This window comes from Diadema antillarum, unplaced genomic scaffold (assembly GCF_040938485.1).
Source record: "Diadema antillarum isolate AM-2024a unplaced genomic scaffold, OU_Dant_1.0 seq00001630_RagTag, whole genome shotgun sequence".
NCBI lineage: Eukaryota > Metazoa > Echinodermata > Echinoidea > Diadematoida > Diadematidae > Diadema > Diadema antillarum.
The window spans coordinates 422,285-448,685 of NW_027272339.1; the positions used below are offsets into that span (position 1 = coordinate 422,285).

Consider the following 26,401-nt stretch of genomic DNA (forward strand, 5'->3'; position numbering starts at 1 on the left):
TCAGTGTGACAAAATGTCCCTATGTTGCAAAACCAACCGCCTCAAAGAGAATAAAACGCATCTGAAGAATTTATCCTGCAATTCTATCGATTATGAACATTATACCTGAGATTCTAGTAAAGACATCATCATCTTCGAACCAACAGCTGCTTGCCCGTGTCATTTGCAAAATACAAACCAACCAAGAAAGAGGGCAGCAAACAAAATACGTTTTTGCTCTAAATTGAAGACGTGCTCTTGTATGAAAACACTACCTAGCTGATTTCACAACCGTAGAAACAAAATCAGAAATCACATTGAATTATTTGATACAGACACTGATACTTTTCCTTCAACTTAGAATAATTTGCATTTTATTCAAGCATTATTCAACAACTTCCATCCTAAATCAAATTCAATGTGCGCAAAAAAAGATTGGATATCACTAACAACAACAATATTTCATATGCTTTGATCGTCATTCCGTTTGTATGCTGATCTATGACGACAGTCTATTAATGCACACTAAACATGCTCCCTGCACGAGTTCGTGAACGACTAAATGATCTGTTGCAATAACGTTGATTTTAGAAAGAAACGAAACAGAAAGAAACTTCATCTACGATCCTCCACCTACGCCGCCGAATGGATTGGCCGTAGCTCCGAGCTCGATGACGTGGTCGGAGATGATGTCGAGGCTCAGATCCCATATTTCGAACACCTGTTACGCCAACGAAACGATTATAATAGAGATAACGAAAGAAATAGAAGGGAGGGGGGTGAGAGAAATCGTGAGCGACATGGGAGCTTAAGACTAACAAAATTTGAAAAGCTATAGTAAAAAGCTGCATTCTCATCAGCGTCACTCTTATGAATGCTGAGTATTGATTGTTTATCATATAAATCACTGGATATGCATGCACGTGTACGTGTATTTTTGTTTTTCTTTGCTGTAATTAAAGTCAATTTCTTTTCTTTGCTTCAATCAAAGTGTGATAGCTAGTGTGGATCATGAAGACACCTTTCTCGAAAACACAATCCAGCCATTGACTAATGTACGTCAGTGTTCGTAAAATTAATCAATAAATGAATTTCTTAGAATTTCTCGAAGGACAAGTTTATCCAGATATATGCATGAAATGAGTGAATGCAGCAACATCAGTGAAAGTATAAGGAAATAGTTTTGCAAAAAATGTGAAAAGCAAAACAGGAAGACCTGTTGAATTTTGTTTATATTTTCTTTATATTGTTGTTGATAAGACATCACAAACAGTTACTGTAGTAGTCTTCTCATCAAGCGATAGCTTTAAAAATCATAACTTTTGGAAGGATATTCCGATTTTCCTTATACTTTCACTGATGTGTTCTACTAATACTGCTGCATTCTCTCAATTTACACATGTATGTATGGGTCAACTTGTCTTAAACGGATGGTCTAGTTTTGGCTGAGATGAGAATTTAGGTTTAAGTTTTTGCGAGATAATTAGAAACCACGTATATGAACTAGATCAAAGAGCAAACAATCTAAGGGGAATTCAAAGTTCTTTTAATGAAAATCGGTTTGAAATGCTTGAGATATTCTAGTATACAAAGCAGAACAAAGTGGTTCTACTAAAAAGGTGGGTGCTATCTTTTATCAGAGCAGGACCACTTTGTTTTACTTTGTTTTTTAATATCTCAGCCATTTCATCAGACCAACAAAACTTTAGCGAAGGTGAAGGAATATCATTTTACTCAGATCGCTTTATAGAAACAGTCGTAAGTCAAAATACAGGAAGAATTTTCTCTGTTAGAGATGTAAGGTAAAATGTAATGTAATAAGGGACAACTGTTAACTCTTTTGTTACTACATGTATTTGCTACATGTTTGTATGCCTCGTCAAGGATGTATCGAACACTTATGGTCTCGAAAGCGTTAAGTATACTCACGTCTTGCTCTATCGTGTTCGATGACGTATATCTGAATTGACTCGTGGGTAACGCCACGTTGTTGACAGCTACCGTACTCCCGGGGTTATTGGTCAGGCCGTACATCGTGATTCGCTGGATGACCGGAAGGTCGGGGATCAGGTTGGGGTCGTCCTCGACCATGCCCACTCTCTGAGACAGGATGTCGATTCGGTTCTAGATGTCAAAGGTCAAATGTAAATGGTAATCAGTCATAGGGTAGGTGAGCATGTTGATCAAGTGATTGTGACGTTACGTGTGCAGACGAAACATCAACTTTATTTTTGTCACAATAAAAGAATGAGCGTATTAACAAATAAACACAATCAAGAACTTTGCAAAGTTTAAAGACGGATAAAGCCGAAAGGACGGCGGCTAAGACCCGAGTAAGTTCGGCTCAACTCGGAAGAGTTTAGCGCTACTCGCAATAGGATAAAACAGCTTGGCATTTCAAGAATTCAAATTTATAAACTACGCGGAATAGTAAAAAAGTAATAAACAAACAAACAAAACAAAAAGCAAAATTAAGCAGCACAGAGATTCCCATTTAAAAAAAAATGAAATAAAAAGCCCCAAAAGTAGATTGGTAATTGTAACGTAGAATCTCTCTTTGTTTTATGTCCCTCACTAGTATTTGAGAGCAGTTTAATTCATTTTCTTATCATTCTCCCGTCACATAGATGAGATTTAATTTTCTGAGATGGACCTCTCAGATTAAATTTCTCTCTTTTGTTATAAAATTTCGTTTATTAATGATATCCATGATAAAGTAATCTTAATAACGATTTTTTAAATGATTATAATCATCATCATTGAGAGAGAATATGTTTGACAAGTATCACACGGACACCAAAACAAACAAACATACAAACAAACAAACAAACAAACAAACAAACGGGGAAAGGGCTGCAAGTTGGTGATAGCCAACAATCATATTGTTAGCCCATTACCTGATCGGCGAAGAATTCCAAGTACAGATCCACCTGTCTTTCATAGGAGTCTGGAAGAGAAATGAGGAAGAAGAATTACGTCATGATCTTAACATGTCACCATCTTATGGACAAAACTAAAGTCACTCTCACCAGGCCTCGAATTAGACTTTGACACTGACCGTATCAGAGTGTTTCTACATGCCTATATTGTCGATTTTTTTCTTCTTTTCTTATCATGTTTTTAGCATAAATTGGTCTACATTTGCATTACTTTTTCTACTACTGTTACTATTTTTTTGTGTGATTTGACTCTCTCTTTCCCAACATTTTTTTCTCTCTCTTTTCTAGGCTCTGCTGGGTTGTTGTGATTGTTATTCGCGGAACCAAGTCATTAAGTGGATGTAGTAATTTGCATTCTAAAGTGCATCGGTGTCCATTCGCTTGTTTCTTCCATTTCCGAAGAATGGAAGAAGAGGACGAAAAGGAGACGGAAGAGAAGGAGGAACAGGAAGAAGAGAGTGAGAAGGAGGAAGAAGGAGGAAGAGGAGAAAGAGAAGGGGAGGGGGAGGAGGGGGAAGAATCAGAGGAGGAAGATGAGGAGGAGGAGGAGGAGTGGAGGAGGAGGAAGAGAAGGAGGAAGAGGAGGAGTGGAGGAGGAGGAGGGGAAATTGGAGGAGGAAGAGGAAATTGGAGGAGGAAGAGGAGGAACTGAGAGGAGGTGGGGGAGGAGGAAGGAGAGCAGGGGGCAGAGGAGGAGGAAGAGGAGGAGGAAGACGTATAGGGGTTGGAGGAGGAGGGGAGGAGGAAGAAGAGGAAGCTTGACGAAGAGGAGGAAGAGGTGGAGGAGGAGGGGGAGAAAGGAAAGTTAAATGCTTACTCCAGGCGCTTCCGTCGTCCCAGAAGAGATCCCCATACGCCTGCTCCTGAAGCTCCTCCGGGATGGCGATTCGAAGCTCCAGAGGGTTGAGACGACTACACACAAAAAACAACACCAATAACAGTAAAAAAAGTAGATTTCATTGGATACCAGTTACCATAGGAAAAAAAAGAAAATAATGAATATTACACTCTTATCTCATCACATCACGTCGCGTCACATCACATCACATCACATCAAATCATATTGTATCATAATTTATCATAGCCATGGCATATCCAGCTATTACATACCACACTCTGGTATCCCTATCATCATGTCATAAAACAAAATAAAATCTGGTACGACATCAAATCACATTACATTACATCACATCAACTCGAGTTATATCAAGTCAAATAAGCTATAAAATACGATATTGATAAAGATTTGTACGAATTCGTGATGTACCTGTACTGAGTGGAGTTAGCTGTGCCTAGCTGGAGGGGAACGATGTAACCACCCCGGATCAGCACGGGGATGGTATCAAGAGGCGCAGGGAGGGTGGTGTTACTGTCCTTTAGACTCGTTGCTATCTGCTCACCCTGTGACAGATCGTAATGATACATAAGATGAAATCATGATAGACAGTGCGACGTCATACAGTGACAAACTGATGAAAAAGTGATGCTGTATATTATGACTAATACCAATAATACTTATGACAATAAGGGTGTTGATAATTTAGCAACAGCAGTAAAAATAGCATTTATTTTCACAGTAGCAATTTGTGATCATGATGTAATATCAATAAACAATTTTGAATATTATCAATAATAACAATAATGATAATAATAATGATGATAATAACAATAGTAATGATAATCAAAATGATAATAACAATGATGATCAATAATAAGATAATGATAACAGCAATAATAATAATATGCCACTTCACTGTCTAAAACGCCAGTTTACAGCAGGCTTCAAGACAGTCGTAGCTCTGTACTTACGGTGTAGAAATTGTAGAATCTATCATGTGGAATGTAAATGTTGACAGATGTATCACCCTGCGTGGAGAGAAGAGAGGAGATAAAACGTGAAGGAGAAAAAAAAAAGTTAATCTACTGAACCACTGCTCGACTGATGCAAAGTGACTAGAAACGAAAACAAACAAATAAACAAACAAACAAACAAACAAACAAACAAACAACAAACAAGCAAGACAATTCAAGTGTAACAGGTGGTAGACGTTTCCACATCTCTAGATGTCGCTATTAAAATACTGCCGCATTCCAATAGCATGCCTCCGGAGACCATCCTGTCTTTGTCAGCACATTTAAAATCTAATTCATATTTCGTGTTTTTTTTTTTTTGTCTTTTAAATCATTGTCCCATTTGTCAAACATTATTGTTGTGCAGATGAAACGTATCGTTGGATCAAATGGACATTTCTATATTTATTAACTTTTGATGTTGACACATAAAGCCATAAATCAAATCACATCAAACTAAGTCATAACTTTGAGCATACGTTATAAAGGTTAACTTCTAAGTTTTCTGATTTTTGTTAACGTTTATCAGTGTACTTATTCTAGTTTTCAGTATATGTTAAACAAATTCTAGCTTGTCGCTATAGATGTTTTCATCGAAATTGGAATGTAAATTATCCTGACCTATAAACCTATAGTCGCTTGTCATAACACGCAAAGGTAAAGACATGTTCAATGGTCAGGGGAAAGGTCTGGGGTAATAGTCCAGGGGGTAATTGTCCTGGAACCGTTCAATTACCTCGTCGAGAACTGGTGCCACGAGTATGGATGGTCCCAGGAAGAACTCCCAGTCTACGTCCCACACGTTCTTCTCAAAGGACGGGAACCTGGTAAAAGAGACAGGAAATCATTTCAATATGTTTCATGTGATATGTATTGATCTTGACTTTATGTCCTCCATCAGAGTAAAAGACATATACTGAGTAGTAAGGGCACCTGGGGCCCGTTTCATGAAGGGTTACGATTGATCTTACTCTCGATTTATCCAGCATAACTCAGCATAACTCAGTGAATCTTATGATTATGCAAATCATGTTGTCCTCCTGAAACCAATGATATCTCGGTCACAGTAATAGTTCACATTTTAGGTTTTTTTTTCTTATTTGGCACCCTTACATCATCTGGTCTTATCTACTATCCGTTCTCCGTTTCTTTTTCACAAACACTTATTACTCGGGGCTTACAGCCAAACAAGCTTGCTTTCATGTAGGTCCCGCCATACTTTTCTTTGATCAACCCCATCTCGATTTCGAATTTGACCAGTTATTACATATAATTACTGTGTTATCACCATGTATATTGTTGTGTTTTGCACATTGTTTACAAGGTGAAAGAACTTGTTTGATTTCTGTTATAATGTCCACAAATGAGAAGTATGGAAATAAAATGAATTGAATTGAATTGAATTGAATCGAGCACACCATCAACATTGATCGTAAATCTGTTTCATAAAGATACTTATACGCTTGATTTAAAGCATAGGTTTAATAGGAAATCGAGAGTAACTTGCTATTTTTCTTTTAAATTACATCATCATGATGTCAGAATGGGATCATGACGTCACACTATACTCACTCGCTGACCACCGATCTGACGACGGTGAAGCCGTCCAGTCGAGCGTGGTAGAACTGGGTGTAGATGTACGGCAGCAGCTGGTAGCGGGTGTCGATGGCCGACCGGACGTTGTTGATGAAGTCCGCGCCAAGAGCGGCCGGGTCTGCATGCTGCAATGGGAAGGGGGGGGGGGGGGGGGGGTAGGAGAGAATTACTATCATTACTATAATTTTCTTCTACATTATTATTGCTATTGTTATTGTTGTTGTTGTCATTATTATTACTTCTTTATTTTAACTATCATTATCCAGTCTCATTTATACAGAATAGCCACTTCACTGATCTGAGTACTGTTCCCCCAGTGGACCTGTTCACATCTATTAGCGCCTAATATAAGCACATAAACATACAAATACATAATATTCTAAATCGCATCGTCAACTTAAACGTTAAAGATGACAAAAAACCGACTATAAACACTCTGTGTTACACAACAGACTGTGAAACTTCGTCTGTGGGGCGCCAAGTGTGTCGTGCTGTCGATTTTTGTTATGAAATTGCCATTTCGTAACGAAATCGACCGTGAGACACTTGGCGCCCCATAGCTTATCTTAGAAGTTCGCTTATCCTCGAAGTTAAGGATCACCGTATGAAGGTAGATTATGTCTTCTGTTTTCTCTTACCTCGGTTCCCCTAGCTTTGTAGAATCGGAAGATTGGGAAGAACGCCGACATCTGGGTCCACCTGATGCACAACTCATCATCCGCGTTGTCATAGTAACCACAAGTGTTGGGTCCAACCTGGCCGAGAGGATTCAACGAGACACGAGATTTTACTGAAGATGAGGTCTAGTTCTTAAGAGATTTTATGGCAAAATAAACTTCAATTAAGAACGATCTGTTACTATCCATGTCAATTCTCTTCTCAAAATTAACTGGGTGTCTCTGATGTAATAGCTGTAATGGGGGTCTCATACAACTACAAGATATATTTATTAAATGAAGTTGGTATGAAGTTTGGTCAAGCGAAGATGTAGACCTTTGCACAAGCAATTATCATGTCCATTGTGAATGATTTCGCAGACAATCTTTTGGGTTGTTTTTTTTATGAATCGAGAGTTGTTTTAAACCATTAAGAAAATACCCTGAGGGACAAAGGCACTGTAAATCCATCCACATTTTCTTGGGAATTTCGACAATTCAGTAGCTCAACAAAAATTTACATTTCCAGCTTCCTTCGCTCTAAAAACCAGCGGAAAGTATAGTATACCTTTTTTCCGACATTGTCATTAGACTAGTAGTAAACATGGTAAATAACGTATGCAAGGATCGGGATTGATGATGTTGGGAAATGAATGACCATATAGAGCATTGGACCTTAAAAACCATGATACAAATACAGCAGTATATGATAAGAAAGTCTATAATCGATTTACTCACATATGGGATTCCAAAGAGATTGAACTCCAGTGTGGCTGAAAAGACAAATGACAAGACATAACAACAATTTGATTAACAGTAAATAAACTTCTGCATTCAGAATTTCTCTCAAATTCCAAGGACAGGCACTGGCAGGGCAAACATTTGTAAGTACGAAACAATGTGATTGAACATGCAAAAAGTAATGAGCTCTTATTCCCGGTCGATCGGGAAAATAAACGTAGGTGACGTTGAATAATCGTCTTCCCGTAGACACACAGAGAAAATGCTGTACGTGAAATTACAAAAAAAAAAAAAAATGGTAGAACTTTTCATTTTATTTGCTTATTTAACTTATTCATGTTTGTTTGTTTGTTTTTTAAGGGGGAGATTTAAGACATTATATCGTGCAATGACTAAAAGCATTTAGAAGTTGGCAGATCAAACGTAAGTTTTAGCGCAATATCTAATTCTTACCGACAAGAGAATTGTACATAGCTCCCCATGTGGCCTTCTGGTTCCCGAGAGCGTGTCCCGCAAAGCGTCCCGTCCCCGAGAAGGTAGATCGGGACAGGACAACACTGCGCTGGTTAGGTTTGACTTGTTCCATTATACTAGGAAGGTTGAGGAGAGTTAGGAAGAAACAGTGCATTGATAACAAATCAATAAAAAAATACATTGCTGTTGTTCTTGTTTTATAAGGGGGACGGGTCAAAACCTTTTCCTAGCTGAAAAGTTAGTGAAGATAAGTGTGCTATGATAGTAAGGGGGATGGGAGAGGGGTGCTGACATCATAACATCATCCCGTCTGGTGGCGTCAGATGAAATCTTTAATAGTCTTATACGAACACAGTTATAACGAAATTCCGGTTACAACGAAGTAAAAATTAAAGCCGCAACATTATCCGCTCTATGTATTTCTATTGTTTATTTGTTCAATTATATAACGAAATTTCGATATAGGGAGAGAAAAATGGCGGTCCAGAGGACTTCGTTATAACGGGAGTCCACTGTAGTATTCCTGATTATAGTATACCATAACAGCGAAAGGCACGCACAAAACGAGTAGACGTAGGGGCAAGCATGGTGTCACCGGACACCATGGTATTACCGGACACGCACATTTTTGCGTACTAATGACATTCTGTACGCGCGAGACTTCGTAGATTAGCCTCACAGAACTTTGTGTGGACCGAAATCGCAAAAACGCCACATAAAAATGTAAAAACACGAAAAAATTCACATTTTACCTCAAATTTATAGTTGAGTGACCCGCACCTCGTTTATAGTTAATATTTATGCATGTTTGAATCACATTTCGCGACTGAAATTCTATGAAATCCCACTCACATACAGGAAAAATGCTGAAGATTCTTTTAGAACCAAAAGTTCACTGATCAATATCGGAAAAATTGTAGCTATCGTCCTCAAACGCGAACGATGCGGAATAGTTGTGCGCTAAGGGGCACGCAACTCATCACCCGCGCGTGCAGCTCCCATAGACAAAGCACGTATACTCTAACCAGTTGTCGATTTCTCACAAGGTTTTATTGCGTGAACTGTTCGAAATGGTCAAGACAGACATTTTACTGTAAAATACGAAATTTGAGCTTCATTTGCAGATTTTTTTTGTGTGTCATCCGCTCGGTGAGAATGTGTACGGTGATTTGTGGGATGAATTGTGATTCTGGTGCAAGGATTAGGTGCGAAAGACCTCGATTATTCGATTACGAAAATAGCGTCCGCTAATACAATGCGATTTTGCACGGCGCAAAAAACCACTATTTTTAGAGGGGTATGTTTGAAGCATATTTTCTAAAAACTGGAACGAAGAAATGACGTAAGTTGGCTGAATTCGTAATTTCCATGAGTCTGTGAATAAGTGGTGTTGTTTTTAGCCGAAATTTCATTCTATGAGTACGGAATTCAAAGCCACAAAGAAAAGCGTCCGGTAATAGGATGTTCCACCCTATATATGCATGCATGTGCGCGAACAGCAATCTTGCAGAACTCGATCGGTATGAAATAAGATGAGGGTGCTTTTGGAGCTATCCCTGTAAGAGTCTGCACACTTGCAGGTCTCGCAAAAAAAAAGAAAATAAAAAAAAAGGACAGACCCAAATAAGCCCCATTACTCATGAAAACTTAGCAATAACAGCTTGAAAAGTGTAATAAGCATGTGGTTGATTGGGGGGGGGGGGGGAGCTCTATCTACAAATTCATCCCAATATTGACCTATATTCAACACGATTGCCTTTTACTCAAGAGGAGTTATCTTAAATTGTTTCGATGTATTATAGATTCGCAAAAGAATATGAAAGGATAGCATAAATCTCAATCTTTCTCCTCTAATCAGGACCCTTTCGCGGAATTTGAGCAGATGTATCATCTTGCAAATTTTGGGACTGAAGGGATACAAGTCTGTTTACTTAGATGTGAAACACGAGATACACTAAATCTTTTTGTGTATATGGGCCCTATTTCACACTTTCTTCTCTAGATCTTATCTTTCAAACATAATCATGTTTCTCTTGAGTATGATATCTATTCATGAGAGACATAAACTTACTGTTGGCCGGCTTCTGCGGAGAAATGTCCATTGAGACTGTGGATATTGTAATGAAGACCCAGATGCTGTTCATAGTCCATGCAGATGGTCCGGTAATACAACATGCGACTGTGGAGTTCTGAGGGAGCGAGAAAATGGCCGAAAAGAATTCACACGTGATCAAGAAGAATTGAATAGAGGATGGGGATGTCGTTTGCAGTTGCGCATTGCAAGTGTAATTGGGTTGAGTTTAAAGTGAACACTACAACATGGGAGTCTTTTTTTTATATATTTCCATATTCAAATTGATGTCTACTGAAACTTTTGACGGAAAAAAAAATCTCTTGCGCTCAATTCCATTTGCATGATTGCTGCCGCGAAGACGATAAAGCCCAAAGTACATTACATTTTGCATGAAGAAAAATGTGTAATTACTAAACTGTACATTTATGAGTTGAAACATTTCAACTTCTCTTCGTTGATATAATTCTGTAATATTATAGTTTCTGTTTCTGCTTTGAAAAAATCCTGAGGATGCGGCACTTACCTGTAAGAGACGCCATTTTCTTTTTCTAAATTAAGTGCAAAGTTTTCAGCATGCTCACATATTTCTGAACTCTCTTCTTTTACCCTCTTCTCTTTAATACACACAAACACACAAACACATACTCACATATACACATTGTTTCCCCTCCCTCTCCCTCCTTCTTTTTTTCTACCAATCTATCTGTATATTGCTCTACATATCAACCAATCAATCTATTTATCTATCTATCTACATGTACTCAGTATCTATCTCTCTCGTGCTCTAAGCTTGGATTTGATCTATCTATTTATCCATCTATCTATCTATCTGTTTGTTTATTTATTGATCTATCTATCTACTCAGTTTCTCTCTCTCTTTTGTTTTAAGCTTGGCTTTGATCTATCTATCTCTCTATCTATCTACCCACTCAGTATCTATCCTTCTCTACTTCTAAACTTAATTTTTGACTTACCTGGAACCCAGGGAGGGAAATTCCACTTTCTGTTGCCACACCCTTTGTGAGACCCATTCACCATGTTACCAGGCTCGTTCATCGTCTGATAGGGGTAAAGAGAGAGAGACAGACAACGAAGGGGGAAGATTCAAATCATTAAATTCTTCCGTCGAGATGTCTTCACTGCAACAGGTTGACAAATTGCCCTACATCGACGTAAATAAGCACTGGATTGATCAGTGTTTTAGTAGTACCGGTAGCCATGATAAAAATCATGGGCTTGCATACTCGAATGGGCGTACATTCTCAAATCCAGCTCGAGTATGTACGCCCATGATAGTTATCATGGCTACTGCTAAAACACTGATCAATTCAGTGCTTATTTACGTCGATGTAAGGCAATTTGTCAATCAGTTGCGAAGGCGGAACATGCTATCAAATAAGGATTTGAGCATCACGTAAGATTTGAACTCGGGAACCCAAATTCAAGGGTTCAGAGTATAACCCACAGTACTGTAATGTACGTCACAGCGCCCTCGCAAACCATTTGTTGCGTATTAATCAATTCAAGACATGCTGACTTATTTTACACAGTTTAAGGAAATAATGATGATAATTCATGCACGGGCTGATCCAGGAATCCCGTAAAGAGGGGGTGCTTTTACAAAATTAAAGGGAGGGGAGGGGGCCACGCGTCCCCCTCCAATTTTTCTTTCTATTTCTTTTGTTTTAACAAAAAAATAATAATAAAGTTGGGGCGTACGCCATCTTCTGGATCCACCACAGCTAATATGGTTCGGTTTAGTGGTAGGTGTGCGGGAGAAGACGGGAGGGAGGGGGATACTTTCATCGGGGTTACATTACCATGACAACGCCATCAAAGGGGAGCTCCTTAGCGAACTCAGAGCCGAAGTAAGCCCACCAGTCCCGTGCCTGGGGGTTGGTGAAATCGGCGAAGGACACCTCGCCCGGCCATTGCTGTGTGAAGAACACATGAAAAACCATTTTTGAAACATCTATTCTCATTCTGCAAAGGAAAAAGAAAAGTTCGATGAGATTTGGAATAATCTGTGAAGATACGAATTCATGTTACGAATTCTTTAGTAGTTGTCGGAAAAATAGTATTACCGGTCAACCGGATGAAATCATAGATGATGAAATCATAGATGATGAAATCATCAGCAGAGATTCTGATGTCGCAAATCTAAATGTGGATCGATTAAATCTTAATTTGTGATATCAAGAAGTCCACCTTTAGAAAACAAGACAGAAAAATGTGATTAAAACAGCTTGCCATAAAATCGACATGGTCATATAGAGTTATAATATTGTCATCAAAATCTTCACCATTCATTTACTGACCACACATAAATGTATTCAATATTATACAGTCATAATACTTGACATTTTTATACTACTAATTGATTTACCAGTTCTTCCTATCATTGAAATGTACACATTATCATAATCGCTCAATCTTAATCAACCACTCAGTGGCCCGAATTCACGAAGGCGGTATAAATGAAACCATGCTAAACCATGGACATTATTTGTATTGAGCGCCAAGTGTCGCATGGCCTATTTTGTTACGAAATTAGTCATTTCGTCGACGAAATGACCATTTCGTTGACGAAAATGTTCATTTCGTTAACGAAAGGATCATTTCGTCGACGAAATGACTGATTTCGTAACGAAACAGGTCATGCGACACTTGGCGTTCCATACAAATTGTCCATGGTTTAAACCATTTTTTCAATAATATCGTACAAACTTCGTGAATTCGGGGCCAGTATGTCCATCGAATTTCAATAGTTATACAGTCCGTGGAATGGAACTGCACAGTATACCAGTATAAAATATATGTCAGTCTGGACTCTCACTGTGGTTTGGACAGATTCTTGTGGAAATATCTGGTGTCATTTCGTGCAAGGATACGTGATTCTTTTAGTTTTACATCGAGCATCTTGTTAAAGTCCAGCTAAGATGAGGTCGCTCTTTGTTACTCTACTTGAATGTGACTGTTGCTATTTTTTAACATGATATCACAATGTGCAAACGGTGGCTTACGTAGGTCTAGCTTATTATTAAGTGTACGAAAGTAAAATGACGTAAAAATGTCCATTTCTGTACTTACGAATCCAGATGCCGGAGTCTTCTTGTCAGTCTCGTTGATGAAGTAGCCATACTTTTGTCCGTAGTAGTAGAAATGGTAGTTGTTTATCGGTTCGGGTACTTGATTTGTGACGCCAGAGTTCTACCAAGTCAAGATAAGTATTAGATTATAATAAAACTGAAAATGATTTCGCGTGTGATGGTATGTGCGTGTGTGACATTGGCACACCATTCACAGTGTAGGCCTATATTTACATGAATTTTTTTTTGTCCTCAAACTGAAGGACTTTATTTAAAATCAATTATTCAGAATCATGCAAAAGTCAATACAAGCATAAAACAATTGCAATCATGGTTCAATTTACATCAAATTAAAATTCTAAATGTAACGCCTTTACATGAACATTTCATATCATTGCATCAACTTCGTTTACCTTTAAAGTTACAATGACGGAAAGGAGCGAAATTTATGAATACCTTTAAAAAAAATCAATTTCGTAGGTCAGATAATCAAAGCGTATCATTATGATGTAATTGAGTCTTTTCAAAACTATGGAATGCGCACTGTTGAAAACTTGAAATCTCGGGTTATTTTCTGTTCTACAGAGGGCGCTTACCAGTGAAATGATGTATTTCATGCCACCGGCGTTGAGTCTCCTAACAAAGTCTGGCAGTCCCTCAAAATTAACCGGATCGTAAGTGAACGTCTTGAAGTCTTTCATGTAGTTGACGTCACTGTAGATGGCATCCTGGAAAAAGCAAATGAGAGAAAGAGAAAAAGAGAGAAGGAAAGAGGATGAGAGAGGGAAAGGGACGAAGAGACAGAGAAGGAGACGAAAGTAATTAAATTGTATTATCGCACTCGCCTTCTAACTGTTTTGACAACCTTGTTTTGAATTTGATAAAAAATAAAACGCCAGAAGAGTAATGCACTTCATTGTGCATTCATGACAAAATGCTTTTCAGTGATATGAATTCTTGCATTTCACCGTGTAAATATCTATATACTTATTGAATCCAAACGTAAACATTTAAGAATATGTGCACTAACAAAAGGAATTTGTGTACTTACATGGGTCTATGACATTTGACAAACATTTATGACAATTATGACAGGAATTCCACTTTAAAATTTTTAGAAAATACTCCATGCCTATATGAAAGGCAGTCTTAATGTCTTTCACATTCTTTCTGCTGTGAGAACCAACAATAAACAATTCTTTTCATCGCAATGTACTATTCAACCTGTTGCAGAAAGAAAGTCTATTGTGATGAATGCATCACTTTATTTTAAACTATTTGGACATCCATTAATCTTTTCATCATGTTTGTTATAAATATTTTGCATTTCACTTAAATTTGTCATATTGACTTTGACCTTTTTGACATATTGCTATAGTTGCTGTCATTATTATTGTTAATTTTATGATCATTACTTATGCTACGCAAGTTGCGTGTAATAACAGACGAAAAAGAGAAAAACAGAATTAAGTGAGGCGGAGATCGTGCTTACAAGGGGAATTCCAGCGGCAACGTTCCGATCCACAACTTCCTGCATCTCGGCCACGCTCTGCCAGTCGGCCCGACCGATCTGCATCCCTAGCGCCCAGAATGGCGGGATGACTGGACGACCAACAATCTAACAAAGCATCACCATGGTAGACAAAGAAAAGAATAGAGAAAGACAAAATTCAATGATGAGTATGGTACTGACAATGGGTTCGTAATAGTAATGACGATGACAACAACAAAATATACTTATCACTCTTTATGTTGGAAAGAAAAAACACCGAGGAATTACAAACAAAACAAACTATAACATGTTACTTTTCCGGTATGTTCTTCCGGAAGAGAAAGTAGTCTTCAGAGATTTTTAAAAAAATATGTTTAGATTGTGATTTTAGTTGACACAATTGTTTTTTTTTTTAATGTGACACGTGTATTGGTGATAGCAGGTCCTAGATGCAGTGATAAAGGAAGCGGTAGAAGAGACACCAACGCTAACACGTGTGGTCATGCAGGTCGTTGGAGTGGTTATAAGATTATGAAGAAGTAAGAGGTAAATGTAGGGGGGTTACATTTGATATTCCGAGGGTTCGTTGATCCGAAAATGAAATAATACTGACACAAATATTCGGATTGACGAACATTTACGCATAGATTATATGGAATTTTTGTATTTCGGAATAACGACCCTTATTTCATTTTGAGCGGCCGAACCTTCGGAACAACGAGCATCACCAAAGTAGAAGGAGAAGCAGCAGTAGTAGACTTCGAGAATGGTAGAGGGAGTGAGGGGTGGGGGTGAGCGAAGGAGGCAGAGGAGGGAAGGGATGAAGAGGAGTAGAGGGAGGAGGAGGAGGAGGAGGTGAGGTTGCGGTGGAGATGGAGGGGGATGACAAATGGCGGAGGTAGAGTTGGGGGACATTCCGACAATTCAGTTCAATTCAATTCAGTTCATTTCAATTCAATTCAATTCAATTCAATTCAATTCAAATCAATACATTTCAGTTCAGTAGTTTGTTTATTTCCATCATCAAAAAAGAAAAAGAAAACATGATTCAAAGAGGTGGGCGGTCGGTCGAAATTATTGTGATCTTCAAGAATTTGTAAAGGAAAATCAATGTAGTCGGAAAACAATCCTTCAAACAGGCTGGAGGCCCCAGACGGAGGCTCTCGGATATTATTGCGATTTTAATGATGCATCGTTTCTTGATCGAGTTTTGGCATACAATGTAAATTGGCGTGCGTCTGAACAGGGGGTATATAAAGTAAGAATTTTGTGGTGTCTAGAACCGATGAAATGATGATGATGATGTTGGTACAAACCTCTGTGTATTGTTGGATGACCTCCTCCGGGGAAGGTCCGGTAAACACCCAGAAGTCCAGAATACCTCCGGTGGTTCTCCACGTGACAGCCGAGGCTGGGGTCAGCATCACATCTGTTGATAGAGTAGGGAAAAAAATGTAGTTATGATGACTGTGTGAAATGTCAGCCATTGTCAGGGTAAGCTTCTCGTCCACCTTCGTTTATTGATAATTATGTCAGCCCCTGCAACCTCAACGTAATTCCGATTACTCTTTGTTGTCGATTGTAAGTGATGGAGTACTAGTATGCTACCTGTGTGCTTAATTCAGTGTAACATTTTTTTTTCATGATTTTTTTTTTGTGAAGTCCAAAAGATTTTCTATGATCAAGGAAATACGAATTAGGTAAATAGTAACTAATTTTAATGTTTATCTATATTCATGTATGAACATTTACATTCATATTCATATACGTGTGTAAGTGTGTGTGTGTGTGTGTGTGTGTGTGTGTTTGTGTTCTTCTCGCCTTGCTATCAAAATCAAATATTGAAAAGAAAAATGTAGCACAGCATAGTTTTCCCTTTATGATTTTTGCACTGGTTTAAATGCTTTGATGTACTTATATATTGTCAGTTTTGTATAATGCATCGTAGCCATGTTCAGTAACTGAGGGGACTGCGTCACAGAAGTTCACGTTCTTGCAAACTCCTCAATTCCAGTCTTTCATGAAACAAGATGTGTTTTTATATGATATCGTGTTGCATGGAATACACTATTTTTTCTTCATTAATTTTTTCATATACGTGTAGGCCTACATAGTTTGGAAATGAAAATAAAAGTGAAAATAAGCATCAAATGAAATGAAAATGTAGATGGAAAACTGTTGACGAACAAATATAAAATGGATACCTTGTGCGTTGCTGTTGACGAGTAAGACACCGAAAGCTCTTCCGCCATCATCGACGCCCATGAAGAAAGGATGATGGCCGTACAGATTCTTGTAAGTTGCCTGCGTAAACAGGAGGAAAAAGAATTGAAGAAAATCCTCATTAGTAATACACGTAATTATTGTTAACAAATATTTGCCCATGCACTGGATTTACGTGCTTTTCAAATGTCACTTGTGTTTGTCGCCGAGAACTCCGCGCGTACGGTACGAGTAAACAATCTGAGCCCGGGATATGAATCTGCGGTATTTTCCGCCTCGAGTGGAATGAAATCAATGTGGAAATGGGGAATACAGTGTATTTTCTAAGATACAAGGTATTCATTCAAAAAGTGGTCGATGAGTAGTGGTCCAACTATACTTAATTTCAGCTTAATCTGATAATCCCTGCATCATTGTGGCTATGGTGTTTTATGGGACATCCAGTTTTTTGTCCCATTCATTGCACAGTTGGCATCAACTTTGTTTACAAATAGACACAGACATCAAAAAACTGAAACAAACGCCCCCCGCCCCCCCCCCCAAAAAAAAAAAACAACAACAACAAACAAACAAACACACAAAACAAAAACATAATACTATAATTCCTATACCTTTTGTGTATGCATGTATATATTTCGCCTTTGTGGTGGACCGGATCGATCCTGGGCATCTTAATGATCACCGACAAGCGAAAGGAGATGTGATTCTATTCCGAAACTCGGTCCCCGCTTCATTAGCTATCACTGTTCGTTTTGCCCGATATCATCAAAGACATTATGGTTTTGTACAATACTCACATCGGGGTCGTTGTCGGCGGCGAAAATGCCCCAGATATGCCAGTTGACCTCGTGCCTGAATCGCCAGTGCATGTGCTCGCCGAGTCCGTAGACGACGCTGTTCGGCAGACGGGCGGAGAGCTGAATGAACTGGTCCTCGTACACGAGTCCTCCGATGTTGGTGTCCAAACTACAAAACAAGACAGACTCTTGCGCGTTTAATTACCAGCAGTGGTCAGCTGGAACCCTACGTGCTTACTCCTTGTAAAAGTTTTCTTTGACATATTATATGGTATATGTATTAATGGAGAAAGAAATATAACATGAGTAAAGGTTCATAGGGCAATTACCTTCTGAACAATTACCAAAGACCCTTCCCATGACCCTAACCCTAATGCTTACCCTGAACCTAATTCTAACCCTAACTCTAACTCTAACTCTTAACCCTAAACCTAATCCTAACCCTGATCTTTATTCTAAAGATTAGTTAGTTTATCGATAATCGCCATTGCTGAAAATTTCATAGAAAGCAAGGCAAAGTTATCAGATCAAAATAAAGAGCTTGCTATCAATTTTCGTTGTAAATTATGCATCAATTTAGTGCCCAGGGTCTGTGAACTTCACGTTTAAAACACAATTTTTGCCACCACGGTGTGTCACTGATCGTCAAGTTCAAGCAGATTTCTGTGACTCCTCACAAAAATAAAAGATGTCTCCTTCAGATCGTCTTTCACGATAAGATATGAGGTGATGTGTGCTCATCACTACTGCACACTGCCTGGACCAACTTACATCGGCGAGTTCGTGCTCCTTCTCATGATCCTGAACGTGAAAGGATTCCGCTCGTACTCGATTTCGTACTCGGCGAAGGCGTTCTTCAGCAGGGTCTTCGGATACTCGATGGGGACTTCGTACCGTGGCTTCCACCGACGATCGATAGCCTCGAGGTACTTGACCTCCGTGCGGTGTACGTAGCGGTACTCGTACATCTGCAGAGACACGAGTGAAGTTGGTGAGTTGAGGGATTATTGTGAGAATTGAATTTGAATTGAAATTCAAGGATATCATGAAATAACTGCAAGATAACTGTGCCCATGTTTTGAAGAGTTTCTGGAACTCTATTCCAACTTAAACTTTACCAAATGGGCTATGAAAATACTTGCCCATATTGGCATGGCAACAACCACAAATTTTTCATTCTATTTCGAATGAAAGACTATTCTGTTCATATTGATAAATCAATCACAGATGAATTATTATTCTATCAATATATAAAGTTATAATAATTGAATATCGAAATGATTATATCATTATCATATCATTTATTATCTATCATAATAGATCATAATTTTATGATCACTGCAGTGATCATTGTCTATGACCATCGAAACAAAAGAAATATAAACTTTTTTATTGGAATTCAAGAACCATCTGCGCCATTATTATGAAAAGCAAGTTGCGTGCACAAGAATGGAGATAAATATTAAAACTCGTTTCCTTCTGCGCGCTTTGTATTCTATGAAAAATTGTATGATACATGAACTAACAAAAACGATGGAGAACAGAGGCAGTTATCATAGCGCACGCAAACTACATTTAAACTCCACTTCTATGCGCCACATTACACAGAGGTGCGGATCGAGGAATTCCGTTAAGGGGGGAGGGGGCGCACGCATCCCCTCCATTTTCCTCTATTTTTCTTATTTATTTTACTTTAAAAAAAAATAAGGGCGGGGGGGGGGGGTGCGCCCCGGCCTGGATCCGCCACTGCACGAAGAGGGAGACTGTTAGCTTTATTTGATGGAGCGAAGAACAAGTAAAGACCGATATGAACATGACTGTGGTGTATATCATCATTTCTTATCGCTTCATTAATGCCGTATCAGCATTTCATCTAAACATCGCAAATGTGATATGCATGTCTTTTCTTTAATAGCTCAGTTTCAACTGACTGAGTGCAGTTTCAACTGATGAGACTACGTTCAAGTTCAAATTCAAGTTATTTATTTCTTCTCTAATAAAGTATAATTTCAAAGAAACCTTTTAATAAATGACACGAAATCAGTACAACAATGTAATAAACAACAAAGTGTGAACAGAGACACAATAACACACACACACTCACTCTCTCTCTCTATTTCTCTCTCCCTTTCTGTCTTTGTTTCTCTCCTCTCTCTTCCGGCATGACAGCGACTTGGTGTAGGGATTTGTTCAGGGTTTTTCTTTCGGATAAGTTAGGTTACAGGTGTTTTTGTCTTAGTTTCTTTGTTTCATCCATTTTCAATGTATATCAGTCAATCGATCATATGATTTCTTGTATTACGTGTGGGGGGGGGGGGGATGCACCCTTCAAGCTCAGCTTTTTGCATTCCTCCCCATTTCCAACATTTTCCTATACCTACAAGTTTTCTGTAAATTTATCCTTTACTTTGTATAATGAAATTTATGTACTGTATTCAATTTTTGTAATATATTTATATGTTTTTGTTGGAAATGAAAAATAAAGAATGAATGAATGAATAAATAAATGTTGTAACTTTTACGATATGATATGTCTTTAAGCAAATGACTTTTGCTATCTTTAAATGTATACTTACTCCCGTACACGCACATGCACACATGCTTGTGATACATACCCACAAACTTTATACATAATTTTAGATTATATATACAGGCACACGAGATGCGTAGGAGTGTAACTATACACTATAAAGTAACCTCCCTGAAAGTAACCTATTGGGAGTGCGATATCATCTTATAATAAATTCAAAACGAAATTGGCTGGTCTTACACACACATATTTGCATGATAATTTGATGGGATGGTGATCAGAGTAGGACCAAAAACAAACAAAGGGTTTTTTTATTCGGTTGAGTCATCGTCTGTAAAAGAACGAGAACTACAGAGTAAACAAGTCAGGAGGCTTATCACACGCAAACCAATGTCGCTCTCACAATGGTATACCACGTACACCATGACAAGAGTTCTATCACTTCGTTCGCTATGTAACATCACACCACTGTCTTGTCGATGACTAGAAAACGATGTAATGTAATGCTGAATATTATTATGGGTAATAAACTAGACTGGTTATTCTTGAACTTTGCGTTGTGGGGGCTGTTATCTCGGATCCATTTCATAAACCGCGACCTCTAGAGGGCTATATCTTGAATTATAATGTTGCTGTTCTATCATATCAAAAGAAAAATAGACCCACCAAAGTATGCGTGTGAAGATTATAAGCTTTTGTGCCAACTGAACAATGGGTAAAGTTCATTGATATTAAATGTTCAGGGGGCAGGAAGTCTCAACAGAATGAAATCTTGGCTCCGTTTCCATCTTGTAATGTGCAACAATATTGTTTCTGGACTAACAAAAAAAAAAAAATTGTTCCCACACGTTCTATTGATTGAGCTTTGTTTCTCACCATGGGCTTTATGTGCAAATGAAAATGAAATGTATATTTCTATTTTTAATCTGTTCATTTTTTATTAATCTATTGTGTTTAGTTTTACGGTGTATATAGTGTAGCCATACCCGGATTTCTCTATATCATAACTTATGTTTGATGGAAAGAGCAATAATAATAATAATAATAAAGTACATCTATAATGCGCCGTATCTATCATTAATGATACTCTCGGCGCATGAAAGCCTGCATACTTCAACACATACTGTGTACAACCCTCCAAACTAAAAATATATCGAACTTTTAACACGAAAATTGATATGCACAAGTAAGAATTCATTAGCGTTGCAAAATGAATCCTCTATACAGCAGAATGTCGATCAACTAATATGAATATTAGTATATATGCGTATTGCTTATTTCTTAGTATTTTCTCCTTTTTACCTCTTCTTTATTCAGTGAATCTTTTATCTCATCACCCCAAAGAATACTAGGCATGTTTCATCACTCGTTTCAATAACTACAGTATAATAATTGTTTTCTTTTGAGCTTGTTTATATATATTGGGTGCATTTTTAGCACATGCTTGCACATGGTTGATCATGCCTGTTTGCTCTTTATGGAATTTTTCTATATGTAGGTTACCTACATGCTTTTACCTGACTGAAATATGAGAGTTAAGTATATTAAACAAACAAATAAATGAACAATAGTTTCAGTGACAATTATATACCTCATAGCGGTATACCCATAGAGTCAGTTCTGTATAACATGGGACTGGCTTTAAATTAAGAGCTGTCAAAAATATCTGACATAAAGTATATACATTGTACAAGGTTGCTTCTCCCCATCCCATTTTTAATGATAGGCTTTGAAAAAGGCATTGGTATTTATATCAGGTACTGTATTTTCTTCTCTCTCAAGGGAGAGATTTTTGAAGATCAGCGCGATTAATTATTGGCAGTACTCCCTTTATGTGATCTATCTGTAAGATCGCAATTGAAAGGTTTCAGATGATATTCATATTGGTCTGAAAGAAAGAGCGTCAGCCAACCTAAATCATATTTGCTTGAGTTGTACCTTACAAACATGACTCTCAATGCTAATGACAGTTGTCATCAGCAGAAACATGTATGCAACGGGCTTGAACCAATATCATTGAATGTCATGTGGATGTAAAATTCCATATCTGACTACTTTCTAGTTATTGTCCATTGCCAAAGATATAATTTTTCTAAGTACAAAACATATCATGCTACATATATTACATATATATATATATATATATATATTGCTAATATGCTGTTCAAACACTCTATATTCCAATATTTTTAGACATCTTTATCTGATAAACTATTTTCCATTGCCAAAGATACAATTTTTCACAAAAGAAAACATGATGATGCGTGGTCTATGTATATCATTATACATACTGTATATATTTTGTTGCTTAGGTCTTATATATGATGTGTTCAAACACAAACATTTTATCTCTATTAATATATCTTTATCTTATTAAGCACCTTCAGGAAACAAGAGCAGACAGACGATCACATCCCTGAGATATTTCAAAAATCCTCAGTGTGTTAAATATGTGTATTATATTATCGTGTTTGATGTCAAAGTGACGTGATCAAAATACAACATATTCTCTGATCTAGCCATTTAACTGTTAGTTATAAGAACTAACATTGTAGTCACGTCAACAGTGAAAATCGGTGTGTCCATGCCAGTCATTAGTTTATCTGCAGCAAGTAAAATCATGCAATTTACATGCCCATGTAATTTGTGATCACAATCCAAACGCAAAAGAGGGTAAAGATTCTTCAGTTGCATACAAGTTCGAAAATGGTATACAGTGAAAAATGCAAATAATCATGAAACAACCTGTTCCCCAAATAGCGTTACATTACGTGTTTGGACGTGGTTGGTAATCAATCTTTAAAAGAATGCTCGAGAAAGAGTATGTGGGTCGTATCTAATGTGACGATCAATCTACGAGATATCGCATTTTATTTAAGAATAATCTGACAATGTATCGAACTTTGACGAAATAAAACAAAACAGTATAGAGATGTGTGGTATACCCTACCGAAAATAACTGTTAACTTTTTAAACTTTTAAAAGTCCCAGGAGCCAATCAACGCAGAACTTATTCACTATTTGATCCAACATTCTACAGAAATGATGTGGTAGGCATAGTTGTGAGGGGCATGTAGGCGACAGGTTGACCAGTTTTAATGTATAGTCACAGAAATCCTGCTTTTCTACATTTGAAGGGAGAAGCATGAATTTTGAAGCGAGTAAAAAAAGACCCCAAATACTGGCAGTCTAAAATGCATTGTGTTCATCGTCTTGATTACTAATACAGGAAAACAATAATATGTATTTCGTCTTTGCACGTCCCTTATTCAGAAGGAAAATTACAGGTGCACGTGGTTAAGACATTTTATTGTCTTGAAAACTGATGACTTTTATACATTGATGGCCCTTTAAGTTTCTTTCGATGATGATATTTCGTGCTTGTAATACATAGAAATTCTTTTGGCTTGGCAAAAGGTAGAAATTCTTCTGGTTTGGCAAAAGGTTCACTTGCTGGTTTCCTTGTCATAGTATATTTTACATCAAATTGTCCAGCCTCAGGGCACAAATCATACACGTAGTTTTGTGCTTGGTTTGTTTGTTTGTTTGTTTGTTTGTTTGGTTTTATTTTTTGTTAAGAAGATCAAAGCATTCTGCCTTGCTTTGTCAAGAAGCACCATCTCCACCCCAGCGTTTGTTTGATACCGTATAGAAATGTTTTCCTCATTTTCTAAGTATTTAAGTTCATTTGCATGATCTTATTCGAGCCCTTTACAGAAGTGAATGAAATCTTTTAAAAGGAGATTTGCATTACCTGTATAATATGACGCCGAATATTTATTTATGTGGCTTGTTTAGAAGATCTATACTGTAACTCATGCTGTAACTTAAGGTTCTCCAGCAAAAAAAAAAATGTACTTTTAAATGCCGTCATAATTATCAGGATGCATCTGAAATACAGTCATGAGATTCTTCTCAATCCTTATGGGATTGACATGGAAGAGTGGAGGGTATATGTGCGATTTTACTATCAGCAAAGAATGATTCTTTTTCAATCAATCAATTCAATTTATTCATTTCATAAAATCACATATAAAATATTTACATAGATGTGTGAGTCAAAGGAGGAAATCACGCAAAAGCCTAGGGTTGGAAATGGAGATTTCCTTTACAATATAGCTTAAAATCACAGTTTTAAATGAAACATATAATCAAAACAGAACTTAGATTAGAAGCCGTTACAAAATCAACAATACATTATGATAGAAACAGGAAACAGGAAACAAAACAACGACTGAACTAATACAATGTAATACAATACTATACAATTTTGGACTACAGGATAATATTCTTATTTCACTGTTTTGTTTTGCTTTTTGGGTTATGTGCTTGTTTTTGTTTTTGCTTTACAATAAAATTTGAAGACAAATGGACACCCGACATAAACCAACGGGATATGTCCAGCGTTGATGATCTTCTTTGTTTAGAGTATTATTGTGTGAAAACGAGCGCCGATGCTCTTTGCACGTACCTTCATGTGGAGGATATTCTCCTTGTAATATTCCGCTCTGAACCGGAGATTATCAATCTGCTCGTAGAAAAATCTGGGCGTCTGTAACCGCATCAGGTCCAGCTGGAACCCTTCGGCCACTTCTTGCTCCCTGCCCAGGACCCGGTACCCTACCCCAAGCGGCAGGTAGCACTCGGGAATCCGGTTGAGACGGTCCCATGTTATGCGCTGGTAGCAGCAGCCGCGCAACATGCATTGTCTCCGCGTCGGGATCTCCACGTCGGGAAAGCAGTTGATGCGGTCATTTTCCGGGATGTCGCCACAAGTCACCGGGTTGAACCTCCAGTTCGAATACGGTTGCAACGTGACGACGATAGAGGGCACGAGGATGATGAGGCCGACGACCAGGAAGACGATTATGGCCAAGATGGCCTGCAGAACCCTACTCATGATCAACGATCACGGTGGACAGTTAGATAAGGGAAAACAACAGTTGCCGGGAAGATATCCAGCGATAAATTTGCTAACACCAACGAAACCGATGAATTCGCAAAATTAGGACATATTCACTCAGTTGAAGATAAATTTCACTGGTGTAGTAATCCGTTAGTCCGGAATGTGCAACGGTGTTACGTTCACTCCCAATAATATCATTGGGTGTGTTAACAGGAACTTTACGCGTACGTTCAACACAAGGCGAGCGTAGGAAGCATTCCCGCGCCCAATTGATGTCAGAAAAAAAGGAAAATGGCGACCAAGTGTTATGATAAGGAAATGCTCAGGCAAAGGTTGAAAAATTTCATTAATTATTGACACTGTCAGGTCAGATGTTTAGCCGTCAGTCAGACGTTATGAAACAACTTTGATCGTTCGGATCAATGAGAAGCATTTTCTACAAATCAACTGCCCGTCAAGTCAGATCTACATCCTAAATAACTGATATCTGAAGTCAGAAAGCGTTTGAAAAAAGTTTGCATAATTCACTATTCCAGCCCAACTCTGGCATTTAGTATGAAGTATAATCATCTATAAGCCTTGAACAAGACTACCACTTAGTTATGTTCTGGTTTAAACTGAAGAGCGGGTAAACAGAAGGGTTAATGTATAACCAGGCGCTGCGTCGCTCCTTGGTTAATGATTTACCCCGTTCGCCATATCACAGACATGATTCAACGCGGCGGCAGGTACCACTATTATGACGTCACTCTCACCGGCTGCATGCAATGGATGGTCTACTACGGGAATTCAAGGATATCAAAGTTCCACCACTAATGGTCTATGTTTTTCTAGTAATATTATTATAGTGATGAGACGAATGTGCCTGATATATTATTAAAGTTTAAGCCCTGTCCTGCTCCGTCAGAACTGCGTACTTTTGCGTGAAGTACTGTTGATGAGCCCCTGTGGATCCGGGCAGGTGACTTGTAAATTCACTTTTTGGAAAAGAAGAATGGAAATATGATAGTGTTGCAAAGGGTAACGACAATAATGATAACAACAGTGCTAACGA

General features: G+C 38.0%; 1 protein-coding gene across 1 annotated transcript; it reads right to left on the bottom strand.

Moving 5' to 3' along the window:
- Window positions 1-239: 239 nt before the first annotated feature.
- LOC139711272 (sucrase-isomaltase, intestinal-like) lies at window positions 240-25,625 on the bottom strand. The gene is made up of 22 exons (XM_071623183.1): window positions 24,913-25,625; window positions 18,683-18,879; window positions 17,912-18,080; window positions 17,096-17,195; window positions 16,208-16,320; window positions 14,892-15,017; window positions 13,996-14,127; window positions 13,401-13,520; window positions 12,131-12,244; window positions 11,285-11,369; window positions 10,308-10,425; window positions 8,216-8,352; window positions 7,760-7,794; window positions 7,004-7,120; window positions 6,342-6,490; window positions 5,506-5,593; window positions 4,728-4,784; window positions 4,186-4,319; window positions 3,736-3,830; window positions 2,877-2,926; window positions 1,909-2,103; window positions 240-700 (listed from the first exon to the last, which is right to left on the bottom strand). Exons 1-22 carry the CDS (start codon window positions 25,339-25,341, stop codon window positions 599-601), a joined length of 2,862 nt encoding a protein of 953 aa, XP_071479284.1. The 5' UTR covers window positions 25,342-25,625; the 3' UTR covers window positions 240-598.
- Window positions 25,626-26,401: the final 776 nt, after the last annotated feature.

Bases quoted from the DNA above. Each gene is read 5' to 3' on its own strand.
- LOC139711272 (XM_071623183.1), bottom strand. From the start codon at position 25,341: ATGAGTAGGGTTCTGCAGGCCATCTTGGCCATAATCGTCTTCCTGGTC. The intron at 4,320-4,727 runs GTAAGTACAGAG...GATCTGTCACAG, and splicing joins GATTCTACAATTTCTACACC to GGTGAGCAGATAGCAACGAG. The intron at 2,927-3,735 runs GTAAGCATTTAA...TTTCTCTTCCAG, and splicing joins GGACGACGGAAGCGCCTGGA to ACTCCTATGAAAGACAGGTG.